General features: G+C 44.4%; 1 protein-coding gene across 2 annotated transcripts in view; it reads left to right on the top strand.

Annotated features, from left to right (window-relative positions):
* LOC137373607 (exportin-1-like) overlaps positions 1-18,608 on the top strand; it is a 91,077-nt gene that overhangs the window by 57,193 nt on the left and 15,276 nt on the right. For both annotated transcript variants that reach the window (XM_068038623.1, XM_068038622.1), the window contains exons 14-20: positions 4,897-5,078; positions 5,373-5,529; positions 12,431-12,594; positions 13,767-13,901; positions 15,193-15,376; positions 16,486-16,592; positions 17,696-17,890. In XM_068038623.1, the coding sequence (XP_067894724.1) occupies positions 4,897-5,078; positions 5,373-5,529; positions 12,431-12,594; positions 13,767-13,901; positions 15,193-15,376; positions 16,486-16,592; positions 17,696-17,890 (1,124 nt within the window). The remainder of the gene's footprint in view (positions 1-4,896; positions 5,079-5,372; positions 5,530-12,430; positions 12,595-13,766; positions 13,902-15,192; positions 15,377-16,485; positions 16,593-17,695; positions 17,891-18,608) is intronic.

The raw sequence follows: 18,608 nt of genomic DNA, 5'->3' as shown, positions 1-18,608 counted from the left end.
TTATGGAAGTAGGTCTGTCATTATCTGATCTGGCCTATATGTGACTACAGATCCACAGACTCTTGACAGCTGTTTGAAATAGCGTCGCAAGACACTTAGTTGTCAAAAATTTGGCTCATCACAACTTTGCAGGTAGTGACTCACCACCCCCTTGTCAAGGGCAATTAGGGATGGGCAATAAATGCTGACCTTGCCAGCGACACCCACATCCTGTGAATGAATTTTATAAACAAAACCTGGTCACTGTAAAGCCTGGCTACCCGACCTGAACCGGACTAGACCTGTCTACATGTGTCAGGTTCGGGTCGGGTCGAAATTCCGAGCCCAGCATTCAGGCTCGGGTCGGGCTGGGCTGGACACTGCTTCCAGGAAGTCACGGGATCAGGCTTACCCATGATTTCCCCACAACTCCAGCTGCAGGAATGGCCTGCTGCTGGAACAGATGAAGGAGATTTGTGTTGGGTCGACCGTGAAAAAAAAATTAAGGGGCTCGGGCTCTGGTCCGGTTTGGGTTGGCTGTGGTCGGGTCGGGCCCGGATCAGGGTCAGGTTTTAATTTTATACCCGAGCCGGCTTTAGGTCACTGTACAGCTTCTCAAAACAAAATGGGTGCGAGTTGGAGAATTGGGGGGGATTCACTCCCTGGAGAAGTGTCGCTGGTGTGCTGACAGCCAGTGCCACTGCTCTGCCTGTTCCTCAAATCTTGATGAATGAGAAGATTAAGCTCCCACAGATGGCATTATCGGTTAATGGTGTTAGTGGTATTGAAAGGAATTGGTCTTTATTTTTCAATCCAGAACCTAACGATGAATAGACAGTGTAAACTGCTGGTGTGATTTATGTAAATGCTACATGCATCTGGAGAATTTGATCATTGCTCTTCAATCAGCTGGGTGTCTTAAAGACACTGTAATGGAATTCTGAATTGCAACCAAGTTGAGGTTTGATACTGCCATTGAATAAAAATTGGGTAAAAGTCACTTCATCGCTTTTTTTTCTTCTCTTGAATACAATTGCACAAAACTTGAGCACCACCCAAAAATAAACACATCAACTGCCAAGCTTATTGTACCCAGAGATATGCCCTGTGCTGATTTGGATTGCGGCTGTATCAGGTATGGTGAGTCAAAGTGAGAATCTTTAGGGATTACCTGAGTCTTTCAACAGGATAATTAAAACTAGTCCGTAACGGCGGCTTGCGCAGGTCTAAATTTAGTGATCTGGGTGGTTCCTCACACTGACTTCCTGATATCGGTCACATAGGTCATTCTGTGGCCTGTAGGAAATGCAGATATGAAGAAAGATTTGAGCAATTGGGGGTTTTTTTCATCAGGATTACAGGATGAAAATGATAATGTTTCAAATTATGGAAGAATAGGATAGAGTAGATGGAAACTGTCTGCTTCTAGTAGTTGAGGGATTCAGAGCAAGGGCCATCGATGCAGGGACACAGCAATAGAAACTTATTTAGAGTGTTTGTGAAGTTGTGAAATTTACTTCCAGGGTTATGAGTTGATGCAGAAAGTGTGTCAACTTTCAAGATTTCTATTAGATATTTGGATGAAGGAAAGGGACATGGGACTGGGGCAAACATGGTTCAAACTACAAAGAAAACACCCAACATTGAGTGGTTGGGCAGAATGGCCGGTATTTCTTGCCTTTCCCGCTATGCCTTGCATTGCAGCCACGGTTATCGTAAGGTGTTGGAGAAGGCTTGGGAATGGGTCTGCAAACTTTAGATTGTGGCATAAAGTGACTTTTGGGCAGGTGGTTGAATAATGTGCATAGGAACATAGGAGGAGTAGGTCATTCGGCCCTTCAAGCCTGCTCCACCATTTGATAAGATCAAGAAGGCATATGGCATGCTTGCCTTCATCGGCCGAGGCATTGAGTACAAGAGTTGGGACATCACGTTACAGTTGTACATAACGTTGGTTAGGCCGCATTTGGAGTACTGTGTGCAGTTCTGGTTGCCGCACTACAGGAAAGATGTGATTAAGCTAGAGAGGGTGCAGAAAAGATTCACAAGCATGTTGCCTGGTTTGGAGGGTTTGAGTTATAAAGAGAGATTGGATAGGCTGGGTCTGTTTTCCCTGGAGCGAAGGAGGCTGAGAGGGGACATGATAGAGGTATATAAAATTATGAGAGGCATAGATAGGGTAGATAGCCAGAGTATGTTTCCCATGGTAGGGGTGACTAAAACTAGAGGGCATAGATTTAAGTTGAGAGGGAGGAGGTTTAAAGGGGATCAAAGGGGTAAATTTTTCACACAAAGAATAGTGGGTATTTGGAATGAGCTGTCAGAGGAGGTGGTGGAGGCAGGAACAGTAGCAACATTTAAGAGGCATCTGGACAGGTACTTGAATGAGCAAGGCATAGAGGGATATGGAATTAATGCAGGCAGGTGGGATTAGTATAGATAGGCATTATGGTCGGCATGGACGCGGTGGGCCGAAGGGCCTGTTTCTATGCTGTAGGACTCTGTGGCTGATCTGGTTGTGCTCTAAACTCCACTTTCCTGTTTTCCCCTGTAACACTTGACTCCCTTGTCTATCAAAAATCTTATCTAACTCCAGGTTTGAGTAAATTCAATGACCCTGCCTCCACTGCTTTCTGGGGAAGAGCATTTCACAGACTAACCACCGTCTGAAAAAAATTCTCCTCAACTATGTACCCTAGTTCTAGCCTCTCCCACTAGAGGGAGCATCCTCCCAGTATCCACTCTATCAAGTCCGCTCAGAATCATCTTTGTTTCGTTAAGATCACCTCTCATTCTTCTAAACTCCAATGAGTATAGGCCCAACCTATTCAACCTTTCTTAAGATAAGCCCTTCATCCCTGGAATGAGTCGAGTGAACCTTTTCTGAACTGCTAATGCAGTTATATCCTTCTTCAAATAAGGAGATCAAAATTTGTACACAGTAGTCCAGATGGTTCTCACCAAGGCCCCGCACAGCTGCAGTAAAACTTACCTACTTTTATACTCTATTCCCCTTGCAATAAATGGCAACATTCCATTTGCCTTCCTAACCACTTGCTGTATCTGCATACTAACTTTTTGTGATTCTTGTACCAAGGCACCCAGCTTCCTTTGTACTACCGAGTTCTGCAAACTCTCTCCACTTAAATAGTGTGCTGCTTTTCTACTCTTCCTGCCAAAGTGGACAAGTTCGCATTTTCCCACATTATATTCCATCTGCCAAATTTTTGCCCACTCATTTAACCTATCTCTCTCCCCTTGTAGACTCTTTACCTCCTCTTTCCTATCTTGGTGTCATTGGCAAATTTAGCTACTGTACGTTCAGTCCCTTCATCCAGGTCATTGATATAGATTGTAAACAGTTGAGGCCCCAGCAGTGATCCCTGTGGCACTCCACTAGTTTAGCTTGCCAACCTGAAAAAAGACACATTTATCGCTACTTTCTGCTTCCTGTTAGCTAACCAATCCTTTATCCATGCTAATATGTTACCCCCCCCCCTATACTATGTGCTCTTATCTTAGGTAATAATCTTTACAGCACCTTACCAAATGCCTTTTGGAAATCCAAGTACGCCATATCTACAGGTTCCCTTTTATCACCTTGCTTGTTACTTCCTCAAAGCACGATTTGCTTTTCGCAAAACCCTGTTGAGTCTGCCTGATACCATTATGATTTTCTAAGTATCCTTTTAATAATGGATTCTAGCATTTTCCCTATTACAGACATTAGGCTAACTGGCCTATAGTTTCCTGTTTTCTGTCTCCCTCCTTTCTTGAATATAGGTGTTACATTTACTAGTTGCCAATCTGCTGGGACCCTTCCAGAATCTAAGGAATTTTGGAAGATTATAACCTATGCCTCTATCACTGCAGCTACTTCTTTTAAGACCCTAGGATGCAGGCCACCTGGTCCTGAGGACTTGTCAGCCTTTAGGTCTAATAGTTTTCCCAGCACCTTTTCCCTGGAGATGGTGTTTTAAGTTCCTCCCTCCCTTTCACCTCTTGATTTTCAAGTATCTTTGGGAAGTTTTCTAAATCTTCTACCTGTTCAACGTCTCTGCCATTTCCCTGATTTCCGTGATCAATTCCCCAGACTCTTTCTCTACCTTTAGTTACCTTTTTTTATCCTGTTTTCCAAAGAAATAATCTCTCGCTGAATTATGGTCAGCCCTATGAAAGGGCATTACTTTTTTTCTCCATTCTTGAAGCTTTGATCAGCTCTGTAAAGGGCCTACAATGTCTCTTCCCATTTCTGACAAACCTCTACCAAAAATGTCTGTATAGTTACTCTTGTCAGATGCTGGCAGACATTGTGTAATTACAGTTTTCATGTTTTTTTAAATTTCTGTCAAAAAATGGGAATATTTTCCATTTGGGCACCTCAAATCAGCATGAAGCACTTCCTGGTCAGCTGTCACAGCATCACTGCTTCTGCTCTGTTCCAAAAATGAGTCTCAGCCCCAACCTCAGGACAATGCACCAGTGTGTGACATTTTCCATACCAACCGTCCTGTGGAGATTGCCAAACTAAAGATAATTTGTGCTCTTTCTCTCTGCCCAAAATTATCCTGTGTAGGATGCATAAGAGGATACTTTCAACCATCCACCCAGGTCCCCGAAATGAAAGGCAATTGTCTTAAGATTAAACTGGGTTAATAGGCAGTGTTGTGCTTCATTTAGAAGTACTTGTCCCAACACTAATGTTGCCCTTTTTAATGAAGAAAATTGTGGTGCAGCCAATAATCAAGAATTGCGAAGGGACACAAAGGGCAGTTCCAGAATTTGATGCATTGGACATTCGCCAAAAATATTAAAGTGGGGTTGTGGTCCTCTGATCGTTCCTTAGTGATTGCATCTATTAGAAGGAATTGACAAGTTTTAACGTTCTAAATAGACGACTTTGTTTTCCTGTTTCAGTGTACTTGACACATTTAGACTATGCTGACACAGAATGCATAATGACCGAGAAGCTACACAACCAAGTGAATGGTACCGAATGGTCGTGGAAGAACCTTAACACACTTTGCTGGGCTATTGGCTCCATCAGTGGGGCAATGCACGAAGAAGATGAGAAACGCTTCCTCGTCACAGTCATCAAGGTCAGTTGGTGTTGATGAAGTCCTGTTGACGAGTATTGAGTAATGCCACTTTGTATCTTTCTCGCTTGGGATAAGGTTTCACCCCCAAATCCAATTTGAGGGGGAACAACCATGTCTGTTCCCTTGGATATTTGGGGATTGAACACACAACTTCTAGTCTATCTCCCATGACCTTGCTGGCAGTGAGTCAGATGGTGCACTGTTTTTGAAAAGACAAGAATATTACATTGTAAAGCACAATGCCTTCATTCACTCTGCTTGTTTTACTTACCATTGTATCTATTGGCTTTGAAGGATCTGCTGGGTCTATGTGAACAAAAACGTGGGAAGGATAACAAGGCTATTATTGCCTCAAATATAATGTACGTCGTGGGGCAGTATCCCCGGTTCCTCCGAGCTCACTGGAAATTCCTGAAGACTGTGGTGAACAAGCTCTTTGAGTTTATGCATGGTAAGAGAGACTTGTCCTAAAGTCCAGCTTGTATTCAGTGTGGAGCTAGTTAATGCTGTGCAGCTTTGCTTACTTTGATTTTTTTTTTGTTGACATTGCACGGACTATGAATGTTTGTTTATAGCTACAGAATAATGTATGTGCTAAATCAGGAAATTTTTGTTAAATTTAAATGCACTGGTGGAGTAAAATTTACGATGAATTTATAGTTACCGTATTTTCACAGAAATATGTACTATGCCCTGTGGGAAGAATTGGGTTAATATTATCCTGATTCTATAGGGGTTTTTTACTCCAAAAATGGTACATAAAACCGTTGTCAAAATGAAATTTTTCAGCTGTTCAGAGGCAGATTAACAATTGCATTAAAAGGAGGAAATGAGCCTTCCTGTACAATTCTATTAAATTGCATTGTGTGGAAATGGGATACGCAGATTAAACCTAAGTTTCAAAGCTGACAATTCAGATTTTAAACGAAATACACAAACATAAACTAGTGTGGCAGGGGGGTGGGAGCCAGAGCAGTAGGACAGCAGGTGAAATAAATGAGGGGGAACTAGTAAATAAGGCCAGGAAGACTAAGAGGAAGAGCAGGCAGGGAGATGTTGCTGAGCACAGCGGGACTGGTGGTCTGAAACGCATTTGTTTCAATGCGAGAAGTATAACAGGTAAGGCAGATGAGCTTGGATTAGTGCTTGGAACTATGATGTTGTTGCTATTCCAGAGACGTGGTTGAGGGAAGGACAGGATTGGCAGCTAAATGTTCCGGGATTTAGAAGCTTCAGGCGGGATAGAGGGGGATGTAAAAGGGGTGGGGGAGTTGCATTACTTGTTAAGGAGAATATCACAGCTGTACTGCGGGAGGACACCTCGGAGGGGTCATGCATTGAGGCAATATGGGTGGAGCTCAGGAATAGGAAGGGTGCAGTCACGATGTTGGGGGTTTACTACAGGCCTCCCAACAACCAGCGGGAGGTAGAGGAGCAAATATGTAGACAGATTTTGGTAAGATGTAAAGGTAACAGGGTTGTAGTGGTGGGTGATTTTAACTTCCCCTATATTGACTGGGAATCCCTCAGTGCTAGGGGCTTGGATGGGGCAGAATTTCTAAGGAGCATCCAGGAGGGCTTCTTGAAACAATATGTAGATAGTCCAACGAGGGATGGGGCCATTCTGGACCTGGTATTGGGGAATGAGCCCGGCCAGGTGGTCGAAGTTTCAGCAGGGGAGCATTTCGGGAACAGTGACCATAATTCCATAAGTTTTAAGGTACTTGTGGATAAGGAGAAGAGTAGTCCTCGAGTGAAGGTGCTAAATTGGGGGAAGGCTAATTATAACAATATTAGGCAGGAACTGAAGAATTTAGATTGGGGATGGCTGTTTGAGAGTAAATCAACATCTGACGTGGGAGTTTTTCAAACGTCAGTTGATTAGAATCCAGGACCGGCATGTTCCTGTGAGGAAGAAGGATAAGTTTGGCAAGTTTCGGGAACCTTTGATAACGCAGGATATTGTGAGCCTAGTCAAAAAGAAAAAGGAAGCATTCGTAAGGGCTCGAAGGCTGGGAACAGACGAAGCCCTTGAGGAATATAAAGACAGTAGGAAGGAACTAAGCAAAGAGTCAGGAGGGCTAAAAGGGGTCATGAAAAGTCATTGGCAAACAGGATTAAGGAGAATCCCAAGGCTTTTTATACGTACATAAAAAGCAAGAGGGTAACCAGGGAAAGGGTTGGCCCATTCAAGGACAGAGAAGGGAATCGATGCATGGAGCCACAGGAAATGGGCGAGATACTAAATAAGTACTTTGCATCAGTATTCACCAAAGAGAAGGACTTGGTGGATGATGAGCATAGGGGAGGGAGTGCAGATAGTCTGGGTCATGTCATTATCAAAAAGGAGGACGTGTTGGATGTCTTGCAAAGCATTAAGGTAGATAAGTCCCCAGGGCCTGATGGGATCTACCCCAGAATACTGAGGGAGGCAAGGAAAGAAATTGTTGGGGCCTTGACAGAAATCTTTGTATCCTCATTGGCTACAGGTGAGGTCCCAGAGGACTGGAGAATAGCCAATGTTCCTTTGTTTAAGAAGGGTAGCAAGGATAATCCAGGAAATTATAGGCCGGTGAGCCTTGCATCAGTGGTAGGGAAATTATTAGAGAGGATTCTTTGGGACAGGATTTACTCCCATTTGGAAACAAACGAACTTATTAGCGAGAGGCAGCATGGTTTTGTGAAGGGGAGGTCGTGTCTCACTAATTTGGTTGAGTTTCTTGAGGAAGTGACGAAGATGATTGATGAAGGAAGGGCAGTGGATGTTATCTATATGGACTTCAGTAAAGCCTTTGACAAGGTCCCTCAGACTGGTACAAAAGGTGAAGTCACATGGGATCAGAGGTGAGCTGGTAAGATGGATACAGAACTGGCTCTGTCATAGAAGACAGATGGTGCTTTTTTGAATGGAGGGCTGTGACTAGTGGTGTTCCGCAGGGATCAGTGCTGGGACCTTTGCTGTTTGTAGTATATATAAATGATTTGGAGGAAAAGGTAGCTGGTCTGATTAGTAAGTTTGCAGACGACACAAAGGTTGGTGGAGTTGCGGATAGTGATGAGGATTGTTCGAGGATACAGCAGGATATAGATCGGTTGGAGACTTGGGCGGAGAAATGGCAGATGGAGTTTAATCCGGACAAATGTGAGGTAATGCATTTGGGGAGCAGCCAGAGGTCGTGGTACATATCGGTACCAATGACATAGCTAGGAAAAGGGATGAGGACCTGAAAAGTGAATATAGGGAGTTAGGTTGGAAGCTGAAAGGCAGGACGAGCAGAGTAGTAATCTCAGGATTGTTATCGGTGCCACGTGCTAGTGAGGCTAGAAACAGGGAGCGAGTGCAGCTGAACACGTGGCTACAGAACTGGTGTAGGAGGGAGGGATTCAGATATGTGGATCATTGGGATACCTTCTGGGGAAGGTGGGACCTGTACAAGAAGGACGGGTTGCATCTGAACTGGAGGGGCACCAATATCCTGGGCGGGAGGTTTGCTAGAGCTCTTCGGGAGGGTTTAAACTAGTTTGGCAGGGGGATGGGAACCGGAGCCACGGATCAGTGGATGGGGTAGCTGTTGAACAGGCAGATACCGAGTGCAGAGAGTCTGTGAGGAAGGTTAGACAGTTGACAGGGCAAAGTTGCAGCCAGTATGATGGGTTGAAGTGTGTCTATTTTAACGCAAAAAGTGTCAGGAATAAGGGTGATGAACTTAGAGCATGGATCAGTACTTGGAGCTACGATGTTGTGGCCATTACGGAGACGTGGATATCACAGGAGCAGGAATGGATGTTGGATGTTCCGGGGTTTAGATGTTTCAAAAGGAATAGGGAGGGAGGTAAGAGGTGGGGGAGTGGCATTGTTAATCAGGGATAGTATCACAGCTGCAGAAAGGGAGGTCGTCGAGGAGGGTTTGTCTACTGAGTCATTATGGGTGGAAGTCAGAAACAGGAAAGGAGCAGTCACTTTGGGAGTTTTCTATAGACCCCCCAATAGCAGCAGAGACATGGAGGAACAGATTGGGAGGCAGATTTTGGAAAGGTGCAGAAGTAACAGGGTTGTTGTCATGGGTGACTTCAACTTCCCTAATATTGATTGGAACCTCCTTAGTGCAAATAGTTTGGATGGAGCAGTTTTTGTCAGGTGTGTCCAGGAAGGTTTCCTGACTCAATATGTAGATAGGCTGACTAGAGGGGAGACTATGTTGGACTTGGTGCTTGGCAACGAACCAGGCCAGGTGGCAGATCTCTCGGTGGGAGAGCATTTCGGTGATAGTGATCACAACTCCCTGACCTTTACTATAGTCATGGAGAGGGACAGGGGCAGACGGGATGGGAAAATATTTAATTGGGAGAGGGGGAATTACAATGCTATTCGGCAGGAACTGGGGAGCATAAATTGGGAACAGATGTTCTCGGGGAAATGCACGACAGAAATTTGGAGGTTGTTTAGGGAGCACTTGCTGCGACTGCTGGATAGGTTTGTCCCGATGAGGCAGGGAAGGGATGGTAGGGTGAAGGAACCTTGGATGACAAGAGATGTGGAACAGCTAGTCAAGAGGAAGAAGGAAGCTGACTTAAGGTTGAGGAAGCAAGGATCAGACAGGGCTCCAGAGGGTTACAAGGTAGCCAGGAAGGAACTGAAGAATGGACTTAGGAGAGCTAGAAGGGGACATAAAAAAGTCTTGGCGGGTAGGATTAAGGAAAATCCCAAGGCGTTCTACAATTATGTGAGGAACAAGAGGATGGCCAGCGTGAGGGTAGGGCCGATCAGGGATAGTGGAGGGAACTTGTGCCTGGAGTCGGAGGAGGTAGGGGAGGTCCTAAATGAATACTTTGCTTCAGTATTCACTAGTGAGAGGGACCTGGTCGTTTGTGAGGACAGCGTGGAACAGGCTGATATGCTCCAACAGGTTGGTTAAGAGGGAGGATGTGCTGGAAATTTTGAATGATATGAGGACAGATAAGTCCCCGGGGCCAGACGGGATATACCCAATGATATTACGGGAAGTGAGGGAAGAGAATCCTACGCCTTTGGCCATGATCTTTGCGTCTTCACTGTCCACTGGAGTAGTACCGGATGATTGGAGGGTGGCAAATGTTGTTCCCTTGTTCAAGAAAGGGGATAGGGATAACCCTGGGAATTATAGACCAGTCAGTCTTACGTCGGTAGTGGGCAAATTATTGGAGAGGATTCTGAGAGACAGGATTTATGATTATTTGGAAAAGCATGGTTTGATTAGAGACAGTCAGCATAGCTTTGTGAGGGGCAAGTCATGCCTCACAAGCCTTATTGAATTCTTTGAAGATGTGACAAAACACATTGATGAAGGAAGAGCAGTGGATGTGGTGTATATGGATTTTAGCAAGGCGTTTGATAAGGTTCCCCATGGTCGGCTCATTTAGAAAGTAAGGAGGCATGGGATTCAGGGAAAGTTGGCTGTCTGGATACAAAATTGGCTGGCCCATAGAAGTCAGAGGGTGGTGGTAGATGGAAAGTATTCAGCATGGAGCTCGGTGACAAGTGGTTTTCCACAAGGATCTGTTCTGGGACCTCTGCTCGTTGTGATTTTTATAAATGACTTGGATGAGGAAGTGGAAGGATGGGTTAGCAAGTTTGCCGATGACACGAAGGTTGCTGGAGTTGTGGATAGTGTGGAAGGCTGTTGTAGGTTGCAACAGGACATTGACAGGATGCAGAGATGGGCTGAGAAGTGGAAGATGGAGTTCAACCTGGAAAAGTGTGAAGTGATTCATTTTGGAAGGTCGAATTTGAATGCAGAATACAGGCTTAAAGACAGGATTCTTGGTAGTGTGGAGGAACAGAGGGATCTTGGGGTCCATGTCCATAGATCGCTCAAAGTTGCCACCCAAGTTGATAAGGTTGTTAAGATGGCGTATGGTGTGTTGGCTTTCATTAACAGGGGGATTGAGTTTAAGAGCCGCGAGGTTATGCTGCAGCTCTATAAGGCCCTGGTTAGACCACACTTGGAATATTGTGTTCAGTTCTGGTCGCCTCATTATAGGAAGGATGTGGAAGCTTTAGAGAGGGTGCAGAGGAGATTTACCAGGATGCTCCCTGGACTGGAGGGCATGTCCTACGAAGAAAGATTGAGGGAGCTAGGGCTTTTCTCATTGGAGCGAAGAAGGACGAGAGGTGACTTGATAGAGGGGTACAAGATGATGAGAGGCATAGATAGAGTGGATAGCCAGAGACTTTTTCCCAGGGTGGAAAGGGCTATCACCAGGGGGCATAATTTTAAGGTGATTGGAGGAAGGTTTCGGGGAGATGTCAGAGGTAGGTTCTTTACAGAGAGTGGTGGGTGCGTGGAATGCGCTGCCAGCGGTGGTAGTAGAAGCAGATACATTAGGGGCATTTAAGCGACTCTTGGATAGGTACATGGATGATAGAATGAAGGGTAGGTAGTTAGTTTGATCTTAGAGTAGGTTAAAGGTTCGGCACAACATCGTGGGCCGAAGGGCCTGTACTGTGCTGTACTGTTCTATGTTCTATGTTTAATACAGGTGGGAAGTATACAGTAAATGGCAGAACCCTTAGGAGTATTGACAGGCAGAGAGATCTGGGCGTACAGGTCCACAGGTCACAAAGTGGTAACGCAGGTGGATAAGGTAGTCAAGAAGGCATACGGCATGCTTGCCTTCATCGGTCGGGGCATAGAGTATAAAAATTGGCAAGTCATGTTGCAGCTGTACAGAACTTTAGTTAGGCCACACTTAGAATATTGCGTGCAATTCTGGTCACCACACTACCAGAAGGACATGGAGGCTTTGGAGAGGGTACAGAGGAGGTTTACCAGGACGTTGCCTGGTCTGGAGGGCATTAGCTATGAGGAGAGGTTGGATAAACCCGGATTGTTTTCATTGGAACGACGGAGGTGGAGGGGCGACATGATAGAGGTTTACAAAGATATGAGCGGCATGGACAGAGTGGATAGTCAGAAGCTTTTTCCCAGGGTGGAAGAGTCAGTTACTAGGGGACGTAGGTTTAAGGTGAGAAGGGCAAAGTTTAGAGGGGATGTGCAATTCAAGTTCTTTACACAGAGGGTGGTGAGTGCCTGGAACTTGTTGCCGGGGAAGGTGGTGGAAGCAGGTACCATAGAGACGTTTAAGAGGCATCTTGACAAATACATGAATAGGATGGGAATAGAGGGATACGGATCCCCGGAAGTGCAGAAGGTTTTAGTTTAGACAGGCATCCAGATCGGCGCAGGCTTGGAGGGCTGAATGGCCTGTTCCTGTGCTCTACTGTTGTTCTTATATGAAGGGGTTTTTAATTTAAATTGATGCTAACATCTTATTATTTTGAAATAACTTTTTAACCCCTTATTGCTTCACAGAAACACACGATGGCGTCCAGGACATGGCTTGTGACACATTTATTAAGATAGCCCAAAAGTGCCGGCGCCACTTTGTGCAAGTGCAAGTGGGGGAGGTGATGCCTTTTATTGATGAGATCTTGACTAACATCAACACCATCATTTGTGACCTGCAGCCTCATCAAGTAAGTGTGGTTATAATCTGAGTGAAAGGAGTTTTCCTGTGCAAATCTTCTTACACTTTAGAATTGTAGCCAATTTTAACCAGTGGGTATCTCCCTATGTCACCTGCTCTCTCATGGATATTAAATGCAGCTGCTCTTGTGTTGACCATTGTAGCCGTATTCCATCAGATTAAAGGAGCCTGTTTCATGAAAGTAAGTGGGAAGTTGGACCACCATGTTTCCAGCTGCTCATCTGCTGGGTCACACTCCATGCAACTCGCATGTCTGAAAGGCGAAATGATTGTATGGAGGTCACTGTAGGCAGAAGAGGAGCAACTGGACAATGTCAATATGTATGGGGGGAGCGCGGGGAAGCAAGGAAGAGAGAGAGAGAAGTAAATTCATTTCAATTGTTATGAACCTCTAGCCTATCTCCCGTGACCTTGCTGGCAGTGAGTCAGATGGTGCACTGTTTTTGAAAAGACAAGAATATTACGTTGTGAAGCATAATGTATTGTTCTGCTCAGGTGGAGCTATGTCACTTCAATGCCACATATTCTAATTGCTCTTAAGTAAATGCATTTAATTGTGGATTGGAAGGTGCTTGTTAATTTCAGCCTGAAGGTTAATAACTGGCTTTCTCTCTCATCTATGATAAAATATGACTTTGGACTGTGATGTCTAGTATGTGCCAAAACACACACAAGGTGCATATGTAGTGGGTTGGACCGGCAAAGCAGAATATTTTAATGAGTATCCTGAAAGATGGTGTTTAAGTGAGCCGATTGTACTTTATTTGTGTCTTGTTTCATTTGATGCAAGTAAGATATGTAACAGAATGGTGATTTCCTAAATGCACTAGAATTGTAAATAAATTTTGTAACCTAATTTGACAGGATTTTGTCCAATGTAAGGAAGATAAACAACATGCTTGCCTTTTGCTATTTCCCACCAAGCTTTAAGGAATGTGGTCACGAAGCCCAGAATTTCTTATGCTTTCCAGGATGAAAGGAAATAGTCGGAGTTGCCTTGGGCCACTGTTCCATGTCCTTGGACATCCGTTTGGGTGGGAAATGCTGTGTAATGTCAGAGAAAGAAGCCTGAGGTTTAATGCTTGGTGGTTAGCACATGACTCAACACCAATCTCTAGACATTCTTTCATGGGAAATTTAAGAATTTCTTTTCAACTTCAGGTGCACACATTCTATGAAGCTGTTGGTTACATGATTGGAGCTCAGACTGATCAGACTGTCCAGGAGCATCTGATTGAGAAATACATGCTTTTGCCTAACCAGGTGTGGGACAGCATTATTCAGCAAGCGACGAAGGTGAGTTAGATAACTGGTGGCTCGGTCAATTCATCATTCATTTAATTAGCGAACGACACAACTTATTGGGCTGTCTTACTTTATGTTGGGTCATTGGGTTTGTTAAATAATTTGAAGGGAATGCTCTATTTACTGTAATACTTTTTCCATAAAAGAATTGTGAATGTCTGTCTGAAATTGTACGTGAGCCTAAAATCATACGGGTGAGAGCAGATTAAAGACTGTCTTATGTAGTAAATAAGAACAATTCTAAGCTCTGAGACATTAACAAATATTCTGACAATGAGGTGATAAATGCCCTTTTGTTTCTTTTTAACTGCACAATTATGGCTGATACAGGCAATGGCTCCATTTCTCCATTACCAACCATCAACTTAAATCGCCCCACCCCCCACCTTCTCTGACACTCCCAGCACCATGTCCAAACAAGTGCGAGGAGCTCAAGGACTTCTTTTATCACCAAGATTGAGACCATCTGTTCTGCTTTCCCTGCTCTGAAAACTCCAGATTCCGTCATGTTCTCTCCCCGCCTCCCCCGGTCATGGGTGGGGTAGAGAAGAGCAAGCTGTCTTCATTGTTACTCAAAATAAAAGCAAAATACTGCGGATGCTGGAAATCTGAAATAAAAACGAGAAATGCTGGAACCACTCAGCAGGTCTGGCAGCATCTGTGGAAAGAGAAGCAGAGTTAATGTTACGGGTCAGTGACCGACGAAGGGTCACTGACCCGAAACGTTAACTATGCTTCTCTTTCCACAGATGCTGCCAGACCTGCTGAGTGGTTCCAGCATTTCTTGTTTTTATTTCATTGTTACTCATCTATGTCTCTCAGTGTCTGTCTATGAGCATCATGGACAGATTGCATGTTGTTTTTCCTTGTCAGAAGTGGTTGTGGGAGAAGACAGCAATTCAAATTCTCAGAAGTTAACATTTAGAAACTCTAATATTTAGTTTCTTCCTCTCTGCCTCTTCCCCCTCCATTTTTTTTTTAAACTTTTGACCAGAGCTCCAAATTCTTTGTCATCTTGTGATTGCTGGCTTATTGTAAGAATAAGACAAGTGGAGGATAGGTGATTCCCCATCTGGATGTTGACTGGCTTCAGTTTACCAGTGCCTGTCACGGGTGCCATGAGTCGAGGTGTGGGCAGTACTTGCTACCTGCCCCTTCCATTTGGCTGCAATGAGTAGGCAAAAAAAATGCAGCGGGTTATAGGTACCATGGGGAAGTGTTTAGAGCACCTTTCCTCCCTAGCAGATACGCATTCTATTTATATGTGTTATATTTTACAAAGAATGTGGACATTCTGAAGGACGCAGAGACGGTGAAACAGCTCGGGAGTATCCTGAAGACCAACGTAAGGGCCTGCAAGGCGGTTGGACACCCATTTGTCATTCAGCTAGGACGAATATATCTGGACATGCTCAATGTGTACAAGTGTTTGAGTGAGAATATCTCAGCTGCTATCCAGGCAAATGGTAAATAGTCACTTTTATTTTGGAGTGGAGGTTGGATATTTAAGCAGACTGTTGCAAAATTCTCTTCTTTCCAGAGTGGAAATCTAGAGAACACTTCTCCCAAAAGCCTGAGTCTTGGGGTGTTGATTCAAAATTTTAAAACTGAGATTGATAGCTTTTTGTTAAGGCAAGGATATCGAAGTTTATAGAACCAAGGTAGGTAGATGGAGCTGAGTTGTAGGTCAGTCATCTAATTAAATGGAAGAGCAGTTTCGAGGGGCCGAATAGCTCCTCCTGTCCCTATGTCCCCTTCAGTAGTCTCTGAAGAAACGTTTTCATGGCTTGAACAAAATTAGGAGACTTTTCCAAATGGGAAAGAAAGCTTTGATTATAAGCTTGGAGTGGACTGAATTGGACTTCCAAATATGAAGTTTCCGTAAGGTTTGTTTAGTTATCGGCCCCTTCTCATGTTTAAATGGATTTGAAGTAGAGCAGGATAGGTTGCACATTTTGAAATGTTGCAGATACAATGTACCCTCCTTTTATTTTTCCTGTTCCACCCACCCCCCCACCCCCACCTCCACCACAGAAGTAATGGAGAGAACTGGAATAGAGTGTGACTTGTAAGTAAGAAAAGGTTTTTTATATATCACAATATAAGCTCCTTGCAAATGAGGCCAGTGTGTGGTGGCTTCGTGTCTGTGGTTTCCTGTGCAGCGAGTCCTCTATCTCAAAGCAGCTAGTATTCCGCAAATGTTTGTCTGCTCCCAGCTACCAGAGTCTAAGCTGCGAGATGTCTGTCATCTTTGGTTCTAGCCTGTTGTGTCCTACAATGAAGTGTTGCTGTGAGGAGGTGACGGACGAGACACTCTGGGGAGACTCTCTATGGTGTCGGACTGTAGCGCAGCTCAGGCTGAAGCCCAATTCCTTTCCAGCCAGGGAATATATGTCGCAGTTGGGAGCCCAAGAGGAGAAAATTAAATTGCTGAATAAAATTAAATGGTTGGGGTGTAGCAAAGAGACCGGCTGTGCAAAAGTGGGCACAATCACTGACCAGACTAGACAGTGGATGGTCAACTGATCCAGGTGGCTACTGTTAATCTCTTTGTATATTTCTTTTCCCTACTTAGGTGAAGTTGTTACCAAGCAGCCATTAATCAAAAGTATGAGAACAGTGAAGAGGGAGACTCTGAAGCTGATATCTGGATGGGTGAGCCGATCCTCCGATCCACAGCTGGTGAGTACAATTAGCCCAACTTAACTCCAGCTATCCAGAAAAACCCTACATTATTCTCCCATTTGAACTCTCTCTTTGTTTCTGCTGCCCTACTCAGACGTTCATTTCACACATTGATCGCTCTCTTATTATGTGGAGAGTTCCTGATCATTAAGCTATAGTTGTGCATCTCCAGTTTGGACCTGTGCCGCCTCATCCTATTTGGACTGGTAACTGGGAGTTTGGTCAGACAGAGGGATTTTGGCAATGTTTGTTTTTAAAAGGAGGAGAGAGAGAGTTTAGGAAGAAAATTCTGGAGAGCAGCCAGGCAATTCTGGGCTCTGAGGTGGGAAACATTGTACAAAAGGTCAGACTTGGAGTAATATGCTCAATTGGGGTATAGAGCTAAAGGAGATTTCAATGCTAAGTTAGGACAGTGCAGTTTAGAGACTGAATTTTTTTTTTAATATGTTGTGGGGGTCAGGGAACCAGTGAAGGCCAGCGAGGTTGGGAGTGCTTAGCAAGCAGATCCTGCCAGTTTGTGATGGAGTTTTGGATGAATTGGAGCTTGTGGTGGAAGACAGGATGGCATTGGGACTAAGAGTTTGGAATTGACCAAGCTTGTTTTGAGGGATTTCGGCAGCAATGGGGCTGAACTAAGTTCAGTAGGAGCGTTGTGGAAGTAATTGATCTTTGTGATGTGTGGTCTATACTTAAGCTCGGGGTTGAACACAACACCAAAGTTGCAAATAGCATGACTGAACTGGAGACGTTGGGTGGAGAAGGGAAGGGAATCAGTAGCAAGTTTTTCAGTGGGTCCTGAAGATGATGACTTCAGTCTTGAGTCATAACATCCAGCTCAACATATCGGAGACTAATGTGTCTCAGACGAGGGCATATAAGCACTCGGCATTAGGCACTAAAAACCACCAAGACAATGTCAACCAACTTCCTGCTTTCTGGTGCTAAGGATCTGTCGCACTCGTAACCGGGCCTGATTTCCCATTCTTGTGGCCCTCTGTGTTAGTTTTATTATCCTTATCAAAAAAAGGAAATGGAGACACCATGCCAAGTTACCTAAGCACAATAGTTACACACACTCACTCCTCTCTTGACTCTTTCAGGTTGCAGAAAACTTTGTTCCCCCGCTGCTTGATGCAGTGCTGATTGACTACCAGAGGAATGTCCCTGCGGCCCGGGAACCCGAAGTTTTGAGTACAATGGCAACCATAGTGAACAAACTGGAGAACCACATTACTGCAGAGGTCCCCCAGATCTTCGATGCCTTGTTTGAGTGCACTCTGGATATGATCAACAAGGTAATTTTTAGTCTGATCGTAGGAAGTTTACTGTGTGTTAACAATTATACCGACTGGATCGCACTTCAAGAGCTAAAGAGAGTTGAAGGAAAGTAATAATCTCCTCGGCATCACGTTCGTTTAGGGGCTGGGACTAATTTCCTTCCCTGCTCAGTTTCCATTGCAGCCTCTGTTAATCCTTTAAATAATATGTTTTAGTTGTCTGTCTCTGTTAGTTGAAGTCTGCCTGTATAAATATGTTAAATTAACAGTTCTGATTCGGATGCTAATTTAAAAGTAAAACCAACTTTAAGGTTGTATTTTCTCATAGTTTCTACCTTTTTAATCCCTCATATTGTGGTTTTCAAGATGGCAGAGACAATCTTCCTGGAGAGAAGTGAAATTCAATTCACAAAGATATTGAAGTGCCTTCTGTTCAATCTCTAGTCTGCTGGCCAGGAATTTTGTTTATAGTTCTGATTTAATGACCCCCCTCTTTCTCCCCCACCCCCCCCCCCCCCTCCCTCCCTTACATAGGGTGTGTATCTTTATGGGTATTGGGTGAGGGCAAGGTTAGACTTAACTGGTTCTTAAAATTCAGCCCCACCTCCAGTAGCCTGGTCCACTCTCCATTCTGAGCAGTGGAGGATGGCCACATGGGTTCCGTACAGGGTGCTTCCTGACACTGAAATCTTACCTCCATCCCAGTCACTGCTTTCAAGAGTTAACAGGCAGAAGG

Source organism: Heterodontus francisci, chromosome 9 (assembly GCF_036365525.1).
Source record: "Heterodontus francisci isolate sHetFra1 chromosome 9, sHetFra1.hap1, whole genome shotgun sequence".
Taxonomy (NCBI): domain Eukaryota; kingdom Metazoa; phylum Chordata; class Chondrichthyes; order Heterodontiformes; family Heterodontidae; genus Heterodontus; species Heterodontus francisci.
The sequence above is the reverse complement of the archived record's forward strand: the minus strand, read 5'-3'. Positions and strand labels throughout refer to the sequence as shown.